Below are 21,610 nucleotides of genomic sequence, written 5' to 3'. Positions count from 1 at the left end.
CAGTAAGGCACTGAGCCTGTTTAAGAAAGGACAGATTTTTGTGGTCTGAATACACGGTGATCTTATGTCGTGCCCCCTCCAGAAGGTATCGCCACTCCTCTAACGCAGTTTTGACTGCAAGCAACTCCTGTTCCCCGATGGGGTAATTCTTCTCTGCTGGGAGGAATTTTTTGGAGAGGAAGGCACAAGGGTGTAATTCTTGATCCTCACCTTTTTGTGACAAGATGGCCCCGATCCCTTCCGAGGATGCGTCCACCTCGAGAATGAAGGGCCTGTCGAGGTCTGGTTGGAGGAGGATTGGTGCCGTCATGAATGCTCTCTTTAACTGCTGGAAGGCAGAGGATGCTTCTGGCGACCATCGGCTTGGATCAGCTCCCTTGCAAGTGAGAGCAGTGAGGGGAGCAGCGATAGTAGAGAAGTTCCGGATAAATCGCCGGTAATAGTTTGAGAACCCTAGGAATCTCTGAATTCCTTTGAGTGTTGTGGGGGCTGCCCAGTCTTGGATGGCTCTCACCTTCTCTGGGTCCATTTCTATCCCAGTGGCGGAGAGAATGTGACCCAAGAATGGAATGGACGTGACCTCAAAAACGCACTTTTCCAACTTGCAGAACAGTTGATTTTGGCGAAGACGTCGTAGGACTTCGGACACTGTCTGTCTGTGAAGTTGGAGATTTGGAGAGAAGATGAGTATATCGTCTAGATAGACTACGATGGAGTGGTACAGCAAGTCCCGAAAGATATCATTTACAAACTGTTGGAAGACAGCGGGGGCGTTACAAAGGCCGAAGGGCATCACCAGGTATTCATAGTGGCCGTCGCGCGTGTTAAAAGCCGTCTTCCACTCGTCACCTGGACGGATCCGGATCAAATTGTAGGCCCCTCGCAGGTCCAATTTAGTAAAGATTGCTGCCCCTCTGATCTTGTCGAATAGTTCTGCGATAAGGGGTAAGAGATAGCGGTTTTTAATGGTGATGTCGTTCAGGCCCCTATAGTCGATACATGGCCGAAGACCGCCATCTTTCTTTTTCACAAAGAAAAACCCGGCCCCGGCCGGAGAAGTAGATGGTCGAATGAAACCTTTGTTTAAGTTCTCTTGAATGTACGAGGACATGGCCTCAGTCTCAGGTAGCGACAGGGGATAGATGCGGCCACGAGGAGGGAATTTCCCGGCCACCAGCTCTATCGGGCAGTCCCAAGGACGGTGAGGAGGCAGGGTGTCGGCACCACCTTTACTGAATACATCTGTAAATGAACGATATGGTGCGGGTATCGACAAGGGTGGAGCTGAAGAGGATGAAGGACAGTTACCCTCACGTTGTGGATGGGTCTGGTAGACCGGAAGGATCTGAGGAATGCAAGTAGACTGGCAATCTGTTCCCCAGGCCTTGACCTCCATATTGGTCCAATCGATGTGTGGGTTATGTTTGGAGAGCCAGGGAAGGCCCAGGACCATTTGGTGTGCGGACTGTGGAAGAATGAAGAATTCGAGGGTCTCTTGATGTAGAGCCCCTATGAGCAGTGTCACCGGGGTGGTCTGATGGGTGATTTGTCCACTACGAATTCGACTCCCATCCACTGCAGTGAGGACCAGCGAGTGATCCAGGGGTTGCACAGGCAGGGCATGTTGGGTAACAAAAGAAGAAGAAAGGAAGTTTCCCGCTGCTCCAGAGTCCAATAGGGCCTGAACTCTTTTTCTCCCTTGGGGACACACAAGGGTAACCGGAATGGTGGAATCAGAAGAAGAGGGAGATGGAAGCAAGACTCCTAATCGGACCTCCCTCGGGGAGATTAGGAGCGGTCGTTTCCCGGCCGCAGCGTGCAGGAAGCCAATAAGTGAGCTGAGGAGCCACAGTACATGCATAGATTCTCTCGCCGTCTTCGGAACTTCTCTTCGAGAGAGAGACGGGTGCGGTTGATTTGCATGGGCTCATCTGTTGACACCGCAGGAGGCGGGGTTGGTTTGGAGGCTGGTGCGACATTGGAAGGAAATCGAGGGCGAAGGCGATCAGAGCGATTCCTCTCAAGTTGGCGTTCTTGGAGTCGCAGATCGACTTTGTTACATAATGAAATGAGTTCAGCCAGGGTGGAAGGAGAATCGCGAGTTGCTAACTCGTCCTTGATGCGCCCGGCTAGGCCGTTCCAGAAGGCAGAAACGAGAGCCTCTTCGTTCCATCTGAGTTCGGAAGCCAGGGTTTGAAATTGTACGACATATTGTCCCACTGGGCGACTGCCCTGACGAATCCTTAGGATCTCCGTGGCTGCGTAGGACACTCTGCCAGGCTCGTCGAAGATGCGACGGAAGGAGGCCACAAATTCTTCATAGTTATTGAGGATGGGATCCGCACGCTCCCAAAGGGGGGACACCCACTCCAGGGCTGGACCCGCCAGTAGGGACACGATGTAAGCCACCCGAGTTTTGGGAGTGGGGAAATTGGAAGGCTGGAGGGTAAAATGGACGTCACATTGATTCAGGAATCCTCGACACCCCCTCGGGGACCCGTCATATTTACTGGGGGTTGACAGGTGTAGCTGGTGAGGAGCAGCTGGCCCAGGGGGAGCAGCAGGGGCCGAAGCTCCGGAGGTTGGTGCTGCTGAAACTGAGGGAGCCGCCTGAGGTGATGACAAGGTCTGGAGAAATTGAGCCACTTGATGCTGGGTAGTCTCTACTTGTTCCAATCGAGCCATGATGCCTTGAAGAACATCCGTCATGGAGGCCTGTGCTTCACCCGATTCCATCGGGTCAGTGCAAACTGTCACGGCTAAAGGGCTGGATGGAGTCGTGTGGTGCACAGGAACCGGAGACGGACCAGGAGGAGTAGGATTGAAACGTGCAGGTTTAATAACGGATTTCATAAATGATAAACTTCACTCAAATACTTCTTTAAGTGACAGTTGGAATAAATTAAATAGAGTCCAGCACAATACTAATAACGGGCAGGGAAATCTGGAAACGTATACTTGGTGAGCCAGAGTACATAGATGAGGATCCGGAAGGAGGTTGATTTGATGACAGAAGAAATGGATCCGGATGACTGAAAGATGATGGAATGAATGAGTTGTATGAAGGAGGACAGCGGGAAGCTGTGCAGGGTAATTCTGGGACACAAGCAGGAACAAGCACTAGGTAGGACTTGCAGCATTGGTGTCAGGAGAAAACTTCCTTGTAGCAAGATGCAGGGAGCAAGGCACCAGAGTCAGGAGAGAAAGAGCCAGGATCCGGGAATCAGCTAGGAGTTGTGAATGACTCCAAAGACTCATTGCACTGACACTGAACAGCCTAGGCAGATCCCCTATATCCCCAGGGGATGGCTGCCATTGGCTGTCAGCACAGGATGAGGAGGGAACCTCCACTCTGGGCCAATCTGTCTCCTGCCCTCAACCAAGATGGCGACGCCGGCCTCCCGGCACCACTACTGCTGCCATCCCTACCCAGAGCTGCCGCTACCCGCACACCGCAGACCGGAGCCTGCACACGCTAGCCGGCGGCGGGCGCGGACGGGTGAGTACTGTACCCGCCGCGCTCCGTCGCGGCTACGTGTGACAATGTCATCTCCAAGTGCCGTCTCAGGACCCGACTTCACTGGCGTCGCCCACTCTGCATAATGCCGGAGGACGTCGGTGTAAAAGGGAACAACTGCCAGGTCGCATCTGGGTCCAAAAACCTGGGTGCAACTCAGCAGTTTTGGTTTAAAAGTGGTGACCTACAAATAAACTGAGGTATGTATTACCTCAGGGAGAGGAGCAATAAAGAATACCTGGATGCTTGACTCTCAGCAGGTGCAGTGTGCAGGCTACTTTGAGAAAAAATATTCTTCTAGTAATAGTTTATGAACTATGGAGAAGGGAAAAAAATTCGGAACACATTCACGCGATGAAAGCCGTAGACAAACGCTAGTATTATATGAAAAGTGTTTTCTTCCATCTGGCATTTTTATGTTTAAATTAGTAGACATTTTTCACAACTATGCCAATGTTGTCAGTGATTAATGCAGATATTATAAAAAGGATTCCTCAAATTAAGTGTATCAATGTGTTTTGTCTTTTTGGTTGCCTTGTTATATAGCTTTTGGCAACAATACAAATAATTTCATTTTCTGAATATATTTCTCCCACTTGACTGCCTGCAGCTTCAGACATGCTTGAAGTAATTTGTGAAGGATATTTAGCATTTAACTTTTTGAGAGTTGTGATGTGTTGATGTAAACAACATTTTGTTTGAATTCATTCTCACAATTCTTTAGTGATCATGTGGCTCTCCATTGCTTTCATTCTCTGAGGCTAAGGGGGATATTCAATTACTTGCAGCCATTCCCGACGTGGGAGATGGCTGCGGGGCCATATTCAATGCTGTCTTCCTCAAAAGCATTGAACTGGGGATCTTGGCAGAACGAGCCCGACTTCACAAGCAGGCCGGGAATTGACAAGCTCCCGGCCGCAGCTCTCCGATCCTGGCCGCTTCTCCCAGGGCCAGCCCGACAGTCGTGACCCGCCTGCAGAGCGCTGGGAAGGTGGCGTGGCCACGAGAAGCGGTCGGGAATTGGCGAGCTGCAGCCGGGAGCTCGTCAATTTAGAGCCGTTCTAGGCAGAACGTGCCCAACTGCTTGTGAAGTCGTGCTCGTTCTGCCAAGATCCCTTGTTCAATGCTGTCAAAGAAGACAGCAATGAATAGGACCCCGCAGCCATCTCCCCCATCGGGAATGGCTGCGGTAAATTGAATAACCCCCTTAGAAGTAAACCAGTATATCAAGGGCTAAGGATGCTTCTATCACATATAAAAAAAACTTTATTTCAAACAACTCAATCTTATAAAGACTAACATTAAAGGCATAGGGCACAGCACATTTAGCCAGACATTGGCATATCATTGCCAGCAACTGTGCCCAAAGACATATTTGCACTGGTTCTGGCAGCCCATACGGCTGATCAAATGTTCGATGGTCCAGCAGATGTTCAACTTTTTGCACAAAAAACGGGCCATTAGCATCTCAGTCATCTTTGTAACAATGCCATTGGCTGCGGATCAGGCCCTCTGAATGAGGCCCACCGTGCTCTAACTTAGGGGTTGATTTTGGTTGACCCGCAAAGCTGTGAAATTTGCAGCGTTGCGGGTCCTCTAAACGCCCCCTCTCTCACGCCAATTTCCCCGCACGTTGTCGACAATCCAATGATTTCTACAGCACTCACAGATCTAAGACATCCGCTGACGTCAGCTACCCGCCCCTGCATCATCGCCAAATTTCGATGGCATTTTCATGGGAATGCCCATAAAACGCTGGCGTTCTTTTTGGTGCGACCATGGGCCGCCGCCCCGCGCCCGCCACCCGCACTGCTGTGTGTGAGCAACCGGCCACTCGCACAATGTGGCTGCAAATGTTTATGCGCATGCGCAGTTTCCCTGTGTGTATTTCAGTTGGAGTATCAGTCTTACCACTGGCTTCTGGTACAGATGACAAATCGGCTGTTTTGGTTCAGTTTTGCATAATTTCACCGCATGACAAATTACATCAGGATTGAATCTGTTATTTAGCCTTAAAGAACAATGGAACAAAAAATTACTATTTAACCAACTTTCCCACCACTAACTGATTTTAAGGATTACATTATGATTTTTGACTAATTTTTCATATACAAATTTGGCTTATAGCTAGTAAATCCCTTAAACATTTACTGTATGCTGGTTTCAGTGGCCAGACCCAAGAAATGTGTAAAGGCCCATACAAATTAGATAACACAAGCCATGGCCGACATCGTTAATGATAATGGCTCTGGCTGCTCTGGCTGCAGGTGGTATTGGTCAGTGACATCTGTATGACCCGCTGAACGTGCAGGTCATTGGCTATATAGAAAAATTGACCTGAATGTTCAGAAGATGGAAGGAGTCATTAACAATGGGTGCCGGACAGGGTCCCGACAGTCGGGATCCCGACAGTCATTTATCCGACGTCAGGATCCCGGCTGTTAAAACACTGACCGCCGGGTTCCCGACGGCCACCGGCTATTCTCCCACGTGGGGGTCCACGACCCCCATAGAAGGAGAATGGAATAGGTGGCGAATGTAGCGAGACCGTGCACGCAGCATGGCGAGTGCAGCGAGCCCGCAAGGGGCTTTTTTGCGCTCGCCATGCTGTCTGAGTCTGGCCAGTCGGGATCCTGATGTCGGGCTAATGACTGTCAGGATCCTGACTGTCAGAACCATATACCACACTCATTAACAATATTGAGTGTACACACTAGAGCCTTGATGGCTAACCTTGACACTCCAGATGTTGTTGAACTACACAACCCAGCATGCTCTGCTAGTTTGCTATTTGACCATACTAAAACTGATGCAGGGCATGCTGGGATGTGTAGTTCAACAACAGCTGGCGTGTCAAGGTTAGCCATCTCTGCACTAGAGGATAATGTAAAAGATATTGCTTAGAAGGCCCCTTTTGAGCGATATCTTTTACAATACCTTCTAGTATATATAGGCCTTAAATCACTGTTTGACCTGGCACAAATTCAGATTTCAGTAAAAGCAACTACTGTAACATAGAAGTAATGTATTGAATATAGAGCAAGCTCTACCACTGATATTACAAATATACAAGTCACCTACATAGAGGGCATGTGATCCTTATGAATTGTTAATGAAATAGAGCAATGTAATATGTTATGTTCTTGTATACAGTTTCCATAGCAGATTTCCGGACCTGCAGTTCCCTGATTGACACTGAGAGGTCCTTTTTTGGTGAACAGCAGATATCCGGTATTATTTCACAGGTACTTATATGTTAGTTGGGCGCCCACTAAGCTATTTGCTTAGTTTTCCGTGTCCGCTCGCCACGCTTCGGGCTCGGTGGCTCGCCACACTATATAATATCAACTCCACACGGACATGGATAGGGGGGGTATGAGCGTACTAACTATAGTGGGCGCCCAACTAACATATAAGTACCATTTCACATAATGTGCACACTGTGGAAAGGGTGACTTATTGTATAAAAAGGTAAGCTTTGTATTGACATTTATTGTATCTGAAGACTGTTAATAAAACCACAACCTCCTACTCTTCCTTGCAGTCAGTCATATTATAGTGGGTTACAAGGACACCTGAAGTCCCAAGCATGTGATGCGGCACAACAGGGGGAGGAGCAGGGTCCGAACATGAGCCAAAGCCAAGGCAAAAGATGGTGGCATGGATAGTGACAGTGCTAGATAAACAACCATGCTCCTCCTCTACGCATTGTTTGTCACGTGGTTGTTCATCAGAGGTTCTTCAGCCCACTAAGATCTAGCAACTACCATACAGTATTAGTAGTGCAGGTATGGACCCATGCTGCTGCTGGCTTATGGAGGAGTGGAGTGAGGATACGCATACAGTGGGCACAGCAAGGGGGGGACAAGCTGGCAACAAGCAAAGAGTCCCCGTGTCTTAATTCCCCCATTCCTTCCCAAAGGCTTAATCTGGAGAGTGAATTCAGATTTTAGAAAGCTCTGAGTGGATGTTTACATCAGATGACTTGGACCAATACAGCATTGCCCATGCCGGTGCACTGACGGGAATTCTGGCATGCATGCTGACAGTCTGACATACTGTGGAGAGTGACTTGCAGAGTTCACAGGAGTGGCTCACAGTGCCATCCAAGACAGGCACTGAATGAGTAAGAAAACGTGCTGATAAAGTAGGTACTGTAGATATAAATTCATGACTGAAATACTAATGTGGTTGTGGGTGGACATTAATGACAATTTCTGGGGTAGCAGCTTCTTTTGGCTCCAGCAGCTGAATTACTGTAGCAGACCAGGGCCTTGAGCCATCAGCACCACGTAGCTTCAACCAATACTCGTCTGGTTACTGTTCCCCACTGCCATCTCCTCTGAGGCTATGATGCGTGGAGAGTAGCATGTAGTTTGTCCTCAGTATAACAACAGTATGTTCGTGCAGACACATCAAAGCATATAAAGCCCTAGAAGGCCATGCAAATGTGTCAGCTTTCTAGGATTCCAAAATGCCATTTTGCTCAGAAGGAATGGGAACTTTGATATACCAAAGCTCCATGATAAGGAAATACATAGAGGCACAATAGGGCACCCAATAAGGAGAAGAATGGTAGTATAATCTCCCCACGATACAACAGATGTCTATGCTATGAGGCCAACAAGTTTGTAGTTACACCGCTGATACTGATGACAGGTCCAAGTTCAGCATACATTGCAACATAGTAATTATGGAGTAAAGGTCTTACAACTTGATTAGATCAGGTCCAAAAAGCTCAGCTATGAGAGTGCAGCCTCCTCTTATGCCTCCTTGTTCTGTGAAATAAAAACAGATTTCATTACCAGACCTACTGGGGCAGATGTATTAAGCCTTAACAAGAGACAAAAGGCAGGAGGAATCAGTTGATGGTCGGCGACCATCAAATTACTTCTCCTGTGTGGGCACATGCAAGGGAATGTGTCTCAGTAAGCTGTGAGCTTCACAGCTTACCGAGTCCATTAGATTCACCTCCACAATGTAACACCCTGCTCTTTTGGACTGAAAGAGAGCATGTTTAACATACACGATACCCCCTTTCACATCGCATTGAAAACCCGAGTTGTAGCCGGGTCGAGCATCGTCGAGGTGCCGTGTGAATGCATAAAACTTAATACCCCAGGTCGACCAACCCAGCAAGATTGGCACTTTGGATGCACTCATAGAGAGAAATGAATTTTGATTATATAAAACTTGTTACTCTATTGATTATTCAATTAAAAGATAAGGGGAAGGTCTATCCGTGTCCGTTTAGCTTAGAAATTCACGGGGGGCGTTCCACCTTATTTTGTGAAATGTTTAACAGGTTAAACATTTAGACACACATTGACAAACGTACATGTAGTGAGAAGTGCTTATATGGCACATACAAAGAAAAAAAGGGATGTGTATATAGATTTGAAAATAGGCCTTTGGTTCTAAGTATTCTTGTTACTGTCATTGCATGTTAATACTCTGGTTCGCAACTCTTCAGTGATCTTGGTGAGTTATTGAATAATACACTGTCTCAGAATTAATGGCAATTAGCCCAGGTTAGTATCTGTTGTATTATTCATTTATTACACTTTATTGTTAGTTGTTATTTTGTAACAATTTGCACATATAATATGTCTTGTTCTTATTGGTAGTCAAATATTTTGCAGGGATTGTTTATATTTAAGGTTATTCTGGATGTTTAGGTCGCACTCATGTTAGGGTATTGGAGTGTTATCTCCATTACTGCTCCTTTTATAATGCCCTTGTGATTTCTGTGTCAATTTTAATTGGGTTGTTACACACAATTTCTCACACCCTTTTATTTCTCTGTAGAATAGGTATATAGTTTGGAGTTCAGCAGCGTAATTATGGTGTATTTATTAAATAATACAATTATTATTAATTGTCAACAATTAACCCGGAGGAATATCTGTTATATTGTCCTCATACAGATTTAGATTGGGTTATTCGGTCCAGTTGAACTACACAGCAGTTTCTTTTATTATTGTTGTGTATAATTATTCTGCTGTCATTCCTATAATGAGATCTTAATTTTTTAGATCATTATCTACAGTATAAGTGTCTAACTCAGGGTTCAATGCTGTCTTTCACAATATTGTCAAAAATGGAAAATGGAAGAAGACAAAAGGAACAAAAAGGAAAGGATTCCTTTACTACAATTGTGAGGGTTTACTGGTCTCTAGTGGGCAGTTAGCAACCTCTCATTCATGTGTGTATTGAGACTTTTTTACTTTTTACATAATACACCCTCTATCTATATTAGTGATTAATTATTCATTCACTAGATAGGGTTATTTGTTATTTCTGGTCTGGGAACCCTACACAGATTATATTTTTGTTATAATTAGCCGATTCAGCCCAAGCCACAGTTAGCGGCTGCATAGCGGGCCTGTGGAGCACCCCCCCTCTCCACATTTGGAGGACGCACGCGTCACCCTCCTCCCTGCCTGGGGTCCGCAAATTGCGGAAGGGGGATTTGTGGGTGTCTGTGAATCGCGGGAGGGGGGATCGCGGGGGTCCGCGAATCGCGGTAGGGGGTGCGGGGAGTGCCGTGAATCGCGGAAGGGGGGGATCGCGTGAAAGGGAGTCGTGGGGGTCCGCGAATTGCGGGAGGGAAGGTTGTGGGGGTTCGTTAATCGCGGGAAAGGGGGTCACGGTGGTCCGCGAATCGTGGGAGGGGTGGGCGTGGGGGGTGCCGTGAATCACGGGAGGAGGGAGAGTGGGGGGCCGTGAATCGCAGGAACGGGGGGCGCAGGGGGGCGTGAATCGCGGGAAGGGGGGGATCGCGGGGGTTAGTGAAGTGCGGGAGGGGAGGTTGTGGGGGTCTGTGAATTGTGGGGGTGTGCGAATCGCGGTAGGGGGGGTCGCAGGGGTCCATGAATTGTGGGAGGAGGGTGCTTAGGGGTGCCGTGAATCACAGGGGGCGTGAATCACGGGAGGGTGGACGCGGGGGGGCCGTGAAGCGCGGGAAGGGGGGTAGCGGGGGTCTGCGAATTGCGGGAGGGGGGGTTGTGGTGGTCCGTGAATCGCGGGAGGGAGGGGGGCGCGAATTGAGGGAGGGGAGTCGCGGGGGGCCGCGAATCACGGGAGGGGGGTGCGGGGGTGCCGTGAATCGCAGTAGGAATTCAGTATCCCCCCCTCCCGCGATTCATGGACCCCCACAAACCCCCCTCCCACGTGGTGGATGGTGGGCATGTACTCTAGCTCTAGAAAGACAATTATTTGGATATGACCTTTTGCGCTGTACCTTCGCTGAGGGATATAGAGGAGAATGAGGGTCACCTCCCCTCACCAGACAGAAGACAATTGTAAAGAAAGAATTTACCAATTTATCCCCTAAGCGCTGATACCAAAAGGATCCTTTTCCTCTCAGATGGTTTGCCCAAAATAAAGAGAAAAGAAGTACAATAGTGCATTACAGTTATACACACAAATTTAGGAAAATAAAATCCACAGAATTGTTTAAGGATTTGACTCGTACCCTTTCTTTATGTCTACTATCATGTAGACAATAGCGTTTTGTAAGGGGGCGGTCACGTCACCGATGCATCAAGCTTGACTCTTGACCCATAAGGATAAGAAAAAAACTGGATGGTGCAATACAGTTTTATTCATTTAAAATAAACAAGTAAAAACAGCAGGAGGGACTCTCACCAGTTTGTGTGGTCCACACACGAAGATGTAGACAATAAGGTGTTATTACAAATATGGAGGGTCCCAGGCGTCCCCGATAGTCTCCCAGGTTCCAGTCCCACCAAGCTGTTCTCTCCAATGACCAACGCGTTTCGAAACACACTTTTTCTTTATCAAGGCCTTGATAAAGAAACAGTGTGTTTCGAAACGCGTTGGCCATTGGAGAGAACAGCTTGGTGGGACTGGAACCTGGGAGACTATCGGGGACGCCTGGGACCCTCCATATTTGTAATAACACCTTATTGTCTACATCTTCGTGTGTGGACCACACAAACTGGTGAGAGTCCCTCCTGCTGTTTTTACTTGTTTATTTTAAATGAATAAAACTGTATTGCACCATCCAGTTTTTTTCTTATCCTTATGGGTCAAGAGTCAAGCTTGATGCATCGGTGACGTGACCGCCCCCTTACAAAACGCTATTGTCTACATGATAGTAGACATAAAGAAAGGGTACGAGTCAAATCCTTAAACAATTCTGTGGATTTTATTTTCCTAAATTTGTGTGTATAACTGTAATGCACTATTGTACTCCTTTTCTCTTTATTTTGGGCAAACCATCTGAGAGGAAAAGGATCCTTTTGGTATCAGCGCTTAGGGGATAAATTGGTAAATTCTTTCTTTACAATGTACTCTAGCTCTGGCTGGGCGGGGGGAGGTGATGTCAAGGGGGTGGTGGTGTCTATAACACTGGTCTTTTCCCTAGGGGGGGATAGTTTGTGTATAACGCTGGGTGGGAACTTTGTGTGTATAACGCTGTCAATCACTCTTGTTATACACAGAGGGGATGAGTGTCAGATCTGGCTAAATATATAAGAGATTTATATATATATATATATATATATATATATATATATATATATATATATATATAAATATACAGTATATATATATATATATATATACTGTGTATATATATATATATATATATATATATATATAGAGAGAGAGAGAGAGAGAGAGAGAGAGAGAGAGAAAGGGGGTTGTGTCCCTATCCTGCGCCTATAGGTGAGCAGCACTCCTCTAAAGGCTCCGCCGCTAATGGGAGTCTGATGTACAAGATAGAGAGAAGAAGGTGTAGAGGTGCGCTCAGAAGGTGATATCACCAATCCACAATTGTAAAAATACAAAATTTATTTCATACAATAAAATAATTTAAAATACATTTGTTAAGAGTGGTTTACAGAGATTGTTGGTGGATCGTTGTAATTCATAATGATTCCGAACATAGGTGTAGATTGACCATGCGAAATAACCCTACACGTTTCGTCCACTTGGGACTTCCTCAGGGGTAATACACCAAGATCTATGGAATCTTTATACCTTGGTACAATACATAAACATTGAAGTACACTCTTTATGAGTTATTTAAGGAAGGTGTGGTCACCGTTGTGAGTCGGATGACCCTGTAGTGCTCCACTATAAAAAGCAACGATATCAGAATAAAAAGGCGAAATAACACACCTCTCCAACTGATGTCAATTTCAGCTATACAGTTGATTCCGAATCAACTGTCCACATTCACGATCAGCAAGGAGAGAGAGAGATATATATATATTTTATTTATTTTTTTCTTACTGCAAGGGTGCAGTTAAGTGTGCCAAATCAGTCAAGGGGTGCTGCCATGTGTGCTGTATAGTTCCAGACACTATTGATGCTTTAGTTGTGCCTGTCACAGATGTCTCTAAGTATAGGGATGTAGTAATGTCACCTACTGTTATGCTGGCTCCACCTATTATTGATTTGTTGCCGCCTACATGAGGCCACTTCCAGGAAATTTCCCAGGCCACTTTTAGTCCCCAATCCGCCCCTGCTGCTAGTCTTCATTATTGCCTGTTTGTTGTTTAATGTTCTATTAACAAACATTTTTAAAAGTTTCAATAATGAATCAGATACCCCTCAGGGGGAGGATCCGGAAGGGGCGGTCACGTGTGAGAAGTGCGCTCACCTCTCCAAGGCCGGATCGGGACCGGAGCTCCTGGACACTACCCTGCCCGCCAAATCATCATAGAGCTGGGCGTGTGTTACACTTCTGTCCCGGACCAGCCGGGACAGACAGTGTAGACGAGTGCCGGGGGAGACGTTAGTGGCGGCGCACAGCAACGCCCCTGGTTTCCGTCCCCACGGCATCGTCAGCAGGCATCGGGGCGTTGCCCGGCAACGTCCCCGAGCGTCTCCGTCGGTGTGCCGGCGCGCTGAGGTCACGCGTGCGGCAGTGCAGCGCACGTCAGCGGGGATTTTGAATAAAGAGCCGGCGTCTGCCCAGGACAGACACCGGTTATAGCTTTTGCACCTCAGGGTCTCAAGTGTTCCTGGTTCCCGCTCACTCACTGCTCCTGGTTCCTGTGTCCAGTCGTCCTGTGTCCTGTCGTTCATTCCCAGCCGTGTCCTCCGTTCTGCCTCTTGTCCTCCTGGTGTCCGTGCGTTGTCCTAGCTGTCCGTACCCTGGTTCCCGCTGTCGTTGTCTCCTCGGAGCACAGATAAGTGGGGTTTATCCCCAGACTGCCCCTTACTTGTATCTTGATTCTTATGAAACACCGCTGTGTATTGTTACACCTGTTTGGTATTGATTTGTGTTACACCTCTACGTATTGTTACGTGTACCCAGTTTGTTACTGTGTAAGGGTGACCTCGCCTTCTTGGGTTAGTTAGTCATCCCCTTGTTCATCTTTGACATTGGTGGCAGCGTTGTCAACTCTCAAGACCTGGTGGCATCGGGGGCGGAGCCTGACTAACGGGCTCTGTCGAACGCGGCTATTATAGGCGAAGCCTAGCACTAGCACGCAGCCATCAATCCCATTCTATGACAACGGAGTTAGGGGTGGCGAGGACTCCCAGATATCATAACATTATAACCGGCCAGACCATACTCTGAGACTGTTGTTGCCCCTACAGCTCAGAGGTTCGGTAGTCGTGGGGAAACCCAATCATGGATCCGTCACAGCAGGCTGCTGCCCACCCTCTTGCAGGACAGATGCACACACTGACGCAGAAATTGCAAGAGCTCACCCTACGGGTAAACTCACACGAGCAACGGTCTCAGTCTAGCTCCTCCTCCGGTGGGAGTCTGGAGTCCAGGTTAAATCTCCCTGACCGTTTTTCAGGTGACCGGTCTTTGTTTTTTAATTTTAAACAGTCATGTAGGCTTTATTTCAAATTGCGCCCAGGATCTTCTGGTTCTGAGGCTCAACGGGTTGGAATGGTTATTTCACTCCTGCAGGGAGATCCTCAGTCTTGGGCCTTCGGCCTTCCAGATGGTGCTGAGGCTCTCTCTTCTGTGGATGCATTCTTCTCAGCAATGGGGTTATTATACGATGACCCGGACCGGGCGGCCTCGGCCGAGTCCAATCTTAGGGCCCTGCGTCAAGGGCAGGACACAGCTGAGGCATACTGTACTAAGTTCAGACGTTGGGCTATTGATTCTGGCTGGAACGACCCAGCGCTTCGTAGTCAGTTTCGGATTGGGTTATCCGAATCCCTTAAAGATGCATTAGTACAGTACCCCACTCCCAAAGACATTGATGGGATCATGCAGTTAGCCATTAAAGTGGATAGGAGATTTCGGGAGCGGCAGAGAGAAAGACGGTCTGGAGTGTTGCCTTCCTCATCTGTAGACGAGTCTACCGAGGTACCCGGAGACGAGCCTATGCAGTTGGGGGCCACTCGACTATCTTCATCCGAAAAAAAACGCCGACGTCTCAAGGGCCTCTGTTTGTATTGTGGGGGTCCCGGTCATCTTGCTGTTACTTGTCCGCTGAAGGCGGGAAAAGACAGGGCCTAAGTGATACTTGGGGGGTTCACTTGGGCCTGTCGAGCTTTTCTCCCTCAGATTCTGTATTAATTCAGGTGTCAGTCTCTGTTACCGACCGTTCTTGGAACGGATCTGCCTTTGTGGATTGTGGGGCGGCCGGTAACTTTATAGATGAAGGCCTGGTGCAACAATTGGGCCTTACACCCATACCCTTGGAAAATCCCGTTTCTGTTTGTGGGTTGGATGGCTGTCCACTGTCCAAAGGCGGTATATCTTTCAGGACTCCCTCCCTTCGGCTGTCGGTAGGGGCCCTTCATTCCGAAGATATCACCTTTCTTATTTTTCACTGTCCTCTCACTCCTATAGTCCTGGGACTGCCCTGGTTGAAAAAACACAACCCTGTATTTAATTGGGAAACTGGTGAGATCACTCGGTGGGGAGGGTCCTGTTCGGATGTTTGTCTCACTCTCCCGCTCCGTGTGATGCACCCCGATTGTCAAGCTCTCCCTCCTCAGTACCGTGATTTTTCAGATGTATTTTCTAAGAAAGAAGCCAACACCTTGCCTCCTCATCGCCCCTTTGATTGTGCCATTGATTTAGTGCCCAATGCCAGACTTCCTAAAGGTCGTCTATATGCGTTATCCGCACCTGAGTCCCAAGCCGTGGACCTCTACATTAAAGAAAGCCTTGAAAAGGGGTTCATTCGGCCCTCTAAATCACCGGTGGGGGCGGGGTTTTTTTTTGTGGAGAAGAAAGATGGGTCTTTACAGCCCTGTATTGATTACAGAGCCCTTAACAAAATTTCAGTAAAAAATTCCTACCCATTACCCCTCATCTCCGTATTATTTGACCAGATTCGGGAGGCAGTGATTTTTTCCAAAATAGACCTCAGGGGGGCCTACAACTTAATTAGAATTAAAAGTGGTGATGAATGGAAGACCGCGTTTAATACCCACTCGGGGCATTTTGAGTATCTTGTGATGCCTTTTGGTCTAGCTAACGCCCCGGCAGTCTTCCAAGACTTTATCAACGAAGTCCTTCGACCGTTTTTAGGGGGTTTTGCCGTAGTTTACTTGGACGACATTCTCATTTTTTCCAAATCTCTTCCTGAGCATCGGCAGCACGTCCGCCTGGTGTTGCAGAAGCTACGGGAGAATCATCTATATGCCAAGTTGGAAAAATGTGAATTCGAAGTGTCACAGGTGACTTTTTTAGGGTATATTATTTCCCCTCAAGGTTTCTCCATGGATCCATCGAAGGTTCAGGCCATTCAATCCTGGGCTCGCCCAACCACGCTCAAGGCCATTCAGCGATTTCTTGGTTTTTCTAACTACTATCGCAAATTTATCCGCTCCTTTTCGGACATCGTGGCACCCATTGTGGACTTGACTCGGAAAGGGGCTGACCCAGGACAATGGTCTCAACGGGCGATGGATTCTTTCATAAAATTAAAAAAAGCGTTTTGCTCAGCTCCAATTCTGCACCACCCAGACCCCAGGCTTCCCTTTTTAATCGAAGTCGACGCCTCTGATGTGGGTGCTGGAGCAGTCCTGTCTCAGAAAGGTCCTCTGGATCTAAAGATTCACCCATGCGCTTACTTCTCCCGCAAATTCTCTCCAGCCGAGAGAAATTATGATGTGGGTAATCGTGAGTTATTGGCCATCAAATGGGCGTTTGAGGAGTGGCGTCACTGGCTTGAGGGAGCTCAGCATACCATCACCGTGATCACCGATCACAAGAATCTCTCTTATATTGAGTCCGCCAAACGCCTCAACCCACGACAGGCTCGGTGGGCACTGTTCTTCACCAGATTCCGGTTTATCATCACCTTTAGGCCAGGATCTAAGAACGTGAAGGCGGATGCCCTCTCCCGCAGTTTTCAGACTTTCCAGGGGTCCGAGGTGAAAGCATCTCCCATTGTCCCTTGCTCAGTAATCATGGCGGGCCTGACCCAAGATTTAGCCACCTTAGTCATTGCTGCCCAAGCGTCGGCTCCTCAACAGACCCCACAGGACCGTTTATTTATTCCCCAGAAATTACGGCAGGCGGTTCTCAGGGACTTTCACTCGGCAAAGAGCTCCGGGCATCCAGGTATTGCCAAAACTTTTGAACAGTTGGCCAGGACTGTTTGGTGGCCCTCTATGAGGCAAGATGTCGACAAATTTGTGGCCTCATGTCTGGTCTGTGCGCGACACAAATCGTCTCGACAGTCTCCTATTGGGCCGCTATTCCCCTTGTCCATTCCCAAGAAACCATGGTCCCATATTTCTATGGACTTTATAGTTGACCTGCCTCCGTCTAGCAAGTTCACCACCATCTGGGTTACTGTGGATAGATTTTCCAAAATGGCTCACTTTACTCCTTTACATGGGCTTCCTACTGCAAAAATCCTAGCAAATTTATTCATCACTAACATCTTTAGGCTTCACGGACTCCCGGTCGATATTGTCTCAGATAGAGGTTCCCAGTTCGTGGCCAGGTTTTGGAGACAGTTTTGTGCAGCCTTAGGGATTCAGGTCAGTCTCTCCTCTGGCTATCACCCGCAGTCGAATGGACAGACCGAGAGGGTCAACCAGGCTTTGGAACAATACCTCCGCTGTTTCGTTTCAAAGTGCCAGGACAATTGGGCTGAGCTTATTCCATTAGCAGAGTTCGCATACAATAACTCTTATCATTCAGCCATCAAGAGCTCTCCTTTTTTCTGCAACTCAGGTTTGCACCCCAAATGTAGTTCATTCATGCCCCCGGTTGATCCGTCAAGATCCTCATCCACTGTCTCGTTTTTTAGGAAAGCCTGGAAGAATGTACACATAGCCCTTAGACAATCCTCAGCCCGGTCTAAGATTTTCTTTGATAGGCACAGGAGACCGTGTCTCTTTAAAGTGGGTCAGAGAGTATGGTTATCCACACGTCATATTAGACTTCGACAGCAATGTCCCAAGTTGGGTCCCAGATTTATCGGTCCATTTCCGATTATCGGACAAATTAACCCGGTGGCATTCAGACTTCAGCTTCCCAGGTCTCTGCGCATCAATAATGTCTTTCATTGTTCCCTGCTCAAACCTGTCATCGGAACCCTTCCATCCAGCTCTACACGTACTCAAAGACCTGTCTTGGTTCGGGGGCATAAGGAGTATGTGGTGGAACATATCTTGGACTCCAAGGTAGTCAGGGGTCAGCTCAAGTTTCTTGTCCACTGGAAGGGGTTTGGAGATGAGGAAAGATCTTGGGTCCCAGAAAAGTTTTTGCATGCGCCCCGACTGAGAGCAGAGTTCTTTAGAAAATTTCCCTGGAAACCAGGTTCTAAGGGTTCGGTGACCCCTCCTCAAGGGGGGGGTACTGTTACACTTCTGTCCCGGACCAGCCGGGACAGACAGTGTAGACGAGTGCCGGGGGAGACGTTAGTGGCGGCGCACAGCAACGCCCCTGGTTTCCGTCCCCACGGCATCGTCAGCAGGCATCGGGGCGTTGCCGGGCAACGTCCCCGAGCGTCTCCGTCGGTGTGCCGGCGCGCTGAGGTCACGCGTGCGGCAGTGCAGCGCACGTCAGCGTCAGCGGGGATTTTGAATAAAGAGCCGGCGTCTGCCCAGGACAGACGCCGGTTATAGCTTTTGCACCTCAGGGTCTCAAGTGTTCCTGGTTCCCGCTCACTCACTGCTCCTGGTTCCTGTGTCCAGTCGTCCTGTGTCCTGTCGTTCATTCCCAGCCGTGTCCTCCGTTCTGCCTCTTGTCCTCCTGGTGTCCGTGCGTTGTCCTAGCTGTCCGTACCCTGGTTCCCGCTGTCGTTGTCTCCTCGGAGCACAGATAAGTGGGGTTTATCCCCAGACTGCCCCTTACTTGTATCTTGATTCTTATGAAACACCGCTGTGTATTGTTACACCTGTTTGGTATTGATTTGTGTTACACCTCTACGTATTGTTACGTGTACCCAGTTTGTTACTGTGTAAGGGTGACCTCGCCTTCTTGGGTTAGTTAGTCATCCCCTTGTTCATCTTTGACATTGGTGGCAGCGTTGTCAACTCTCAAGACCTGGTGGCATCGGGGGCGGAGCCTGACTAACGGGCTCTGTCGAACGCGGCTATTATAGGCGAAGCCTAGCACTAGCACGCAGCCATCAATCCCATTCTATGACAACGGAGTTAGGGGTGGCGAGGACTCCCAGATATCATAACAGCGTGAGACGGCGTCAGAAACCATGTCCTCGGAGCCGGGTGACTGCCTTGTGCAGCCGCTGCAGGTTGAGGTTAAGCGGACGGACGCGCCCTGCACTGCCCAGAGAGAGAGATCGGGAAGCGGAAGCACGTAACACGCACGCACGGGTCCCAAGGAGAGTGAACGGTGCGGCACAGTGAAGACGGAGTCGGCGGTCGACACGGAAGGAAAGACCGGGACACGACAGCGAGCTGCTGGAAGCCGGGGGTAACGCCCGGGCTGGATAAGCCCTATACCCAGCTAAGGACGCAGACCAGCATGCCTGAGAGGGCCAGAAGGAAGACCTCGGAACCGGGTGTCCGGTTAGCGCGTACTGCAGGTTGAGGAATACCTCCGGTCCTAAGAAAAACAAGCAAAAGAGGCTGTGCGGAATCAGAAGCCGGGGACTGGTGAGAGGGGAAATACCCCCACTTGTTTTTTATTATTCTGCTGGTCTTAAGGGGTTAAAATACCCAGAATACACACACTGTGCCACACAAAAAAAAAAAAAGAGGGGACATAACCGTGTTTGTTGCAAGTGGACAATGACCGATTATAAAAGGGATAGAGGAATAGTGTCCAAGGAGATGTAAATCTTAAGCTAGAAGATGAGGAGATCCCTATAAATTTGTTACATATACACTATCTTTTGGCCTGAATGAAGTAAAAAGCTAACCCTATTTTATTCCAAAAGGAGAGAGGCCTTGTAATACACTGAAGAGAGGCAGGGCTCTGCTTCCCAACTAACACAGATTGCATTGTTTTTTTATTTTTTTTTGGTATTTTTTTTTTATTTTTTTTGCGTATATTTTTATATAAAAAAAAAAAAAAAAAGAGGAAGGTAAAAAAAGAAAAAGAGAAAAAAAAATGTCAAATAAAAGTCGCAGAAATCAAGCCCAAGATCAAACAACGTTTTTTTGAAAAAAGAAAAAGCAAATTAATCAACAGTCACCCCCTTCGGGGAACGTCTCCATGCTTTCACAAACATTAGAAGAAAATAAGCAAGTAACAGAGACTGACCAGTATGAAATGCTTGCGCAGAGATTAATTACTACATTTAAAGTAGAACTACATGCTGCAGTGCAGGAATTGAAATCAGAAATAAGCTCATTAGGGACACGCATAGATACTTTGGAACGAAAAACAGATGAAACTTGTAACTATCAAGAGATACTACAGAGAGAGCTTATAGATTTAAAGTCTGAAGTAACTGTAATGCATGATCAGATAGAGGAATTGGAAAATCGGTCACGTAGAAATAATATACGTATAAGGAACATTCCGGAAAGTATTGATGATGCCCAGCTCCCAGCGTATTTAAAAGGTTTTTTCAAATCCATTCTTCCAGAATACAAAGAGGAGGAACTGCTCTTAGACCGAGCTCATAGAGCACTGCGGAACAGGCCAGCCCCTGACTTGCCCCCCAGAGATGTGATTCTGCGCATGCATTATTTTCATATTAGGAACCGTTTTCTGGAAGCGTGTAGAAAGATGGACCCGATTAACTACAAGGACTCTCACCTGCTTATTTTTCAGGACCTAGCCCCCTCTACTTTGAGGAAAAGAAGAGAAATGGGGCAGGTGACAAAAATCTTACAGGGGCAGAAGATTTCATACAGATGGGGTTTCCCCTTCTCACTTCAATTTGTGCATGAAGGAAAAAGATGTATTATAAAAAAGGTGGAGGAAGGTTTAGTGACTCTGAAGCAGATGGGCATTATCTCTGATCCTTTACAGCCACAAACTGACCCTGAACAGGGTTTAGAGAAAACTCCACCAAGGCCAGAATGGTCGAAGTCATAAGGAGAGCTTACAGTTTCTTGTTTTGTTTTTTATTCCTTTTTTGAGGATTCATGAAGGACTGTAGCGTAAAAGGCCTTTAATTAATCAAAATGGACAACCTAAAATAGGACTTGTTCTAATTTAAAAGATATCGCTGGCAAGGAGGAGAGTTAGATGTTTCTATGAAGGGTCATGAAAATTGTTTTTTCTTTAGGAAAAGAGATAAATAAATGTTAGAACAGATTAGAGAGAGAGGAGAGACTTAGATATTATTAGATAATTTTTTTTTTTTTTTCTTCTACCTCTCTTTCACTCTTTTAACCCCTTCCCGCCGCAGCCTGTTTTTGCCTTCCTGACAGAGCCCTTTTTTTCAAATCTGACAGGTATCACTTAAGTGGGGATAACTTTTTTTTGCTTTTACTTATCCCAGTGATTTTGAGATTATTTTCTCGTGACACATTGTACTTCAAGTTAGTGGTAAATTTGGGTCGATACAGTCTGTGTTTTTTTGTGAAAAATACCAAAATGTCGTAAAAAAATGGAAAATTTAGCAATTTTCAAAATGTTAAATTTTCTGCTTGTGAGACAAATAATCATACCACTCAAAATAGTTAATAACTAACATAGACCATATGTCTACTTTATGTTTCCATCATTATTTCAACATCCTTTTAATTTTTTTG

General features: G+C 47.3%; 1 protein-coding gene across 3 annotated transcripts in view; it reads right to left on the bottom strand.

Moving 5' to 3' along the window:
- The window catches only part of AOAH (acyloxyacyl hydrolase), a 171,661-nt gene that overhangs the window by 116,642 nt on the left and 33,409 nt on the right, over positions 1-21,610 (bottom strand). For all 3 annotated transcript variants that reach the window (XM_083188483.1, XM_083188482.1, XM_083188481.1), the window contains exons 3-4: positions 8,229-8,295; positions 5,429-5,528 (exon numbers count right to left, since the gene is read on the bottom strand). In XM_083188483.1, coding sequence (XP_083044609.1) covers positions 5,429-5,528; positions 8,229-8,295 — 167 coding nt within the window. The remainder of the gene's footprint in view (positions 1-5,428; positions 5,529-8,228; positions 8,296-21,610) is intronic.

The sequence above is a fragment of the Crinia signifera genome, chromosome 5, assembly GCF_055691185.1.
Source record: "Crinia signifera chromosome 5, ASM5569118v1, whole genome shotgun sequence".
NCBI classification, from domain to species: Eukaryota; Metazoa; Chordata; class Amphibia; order Anura; family Myobatrachidae; genus Crinia; species Crinia signifera.
Note: the sequence above shows the minus strand (reverse complement) of the source record. Positions and strands in the feature narration are given on the sequence as shown.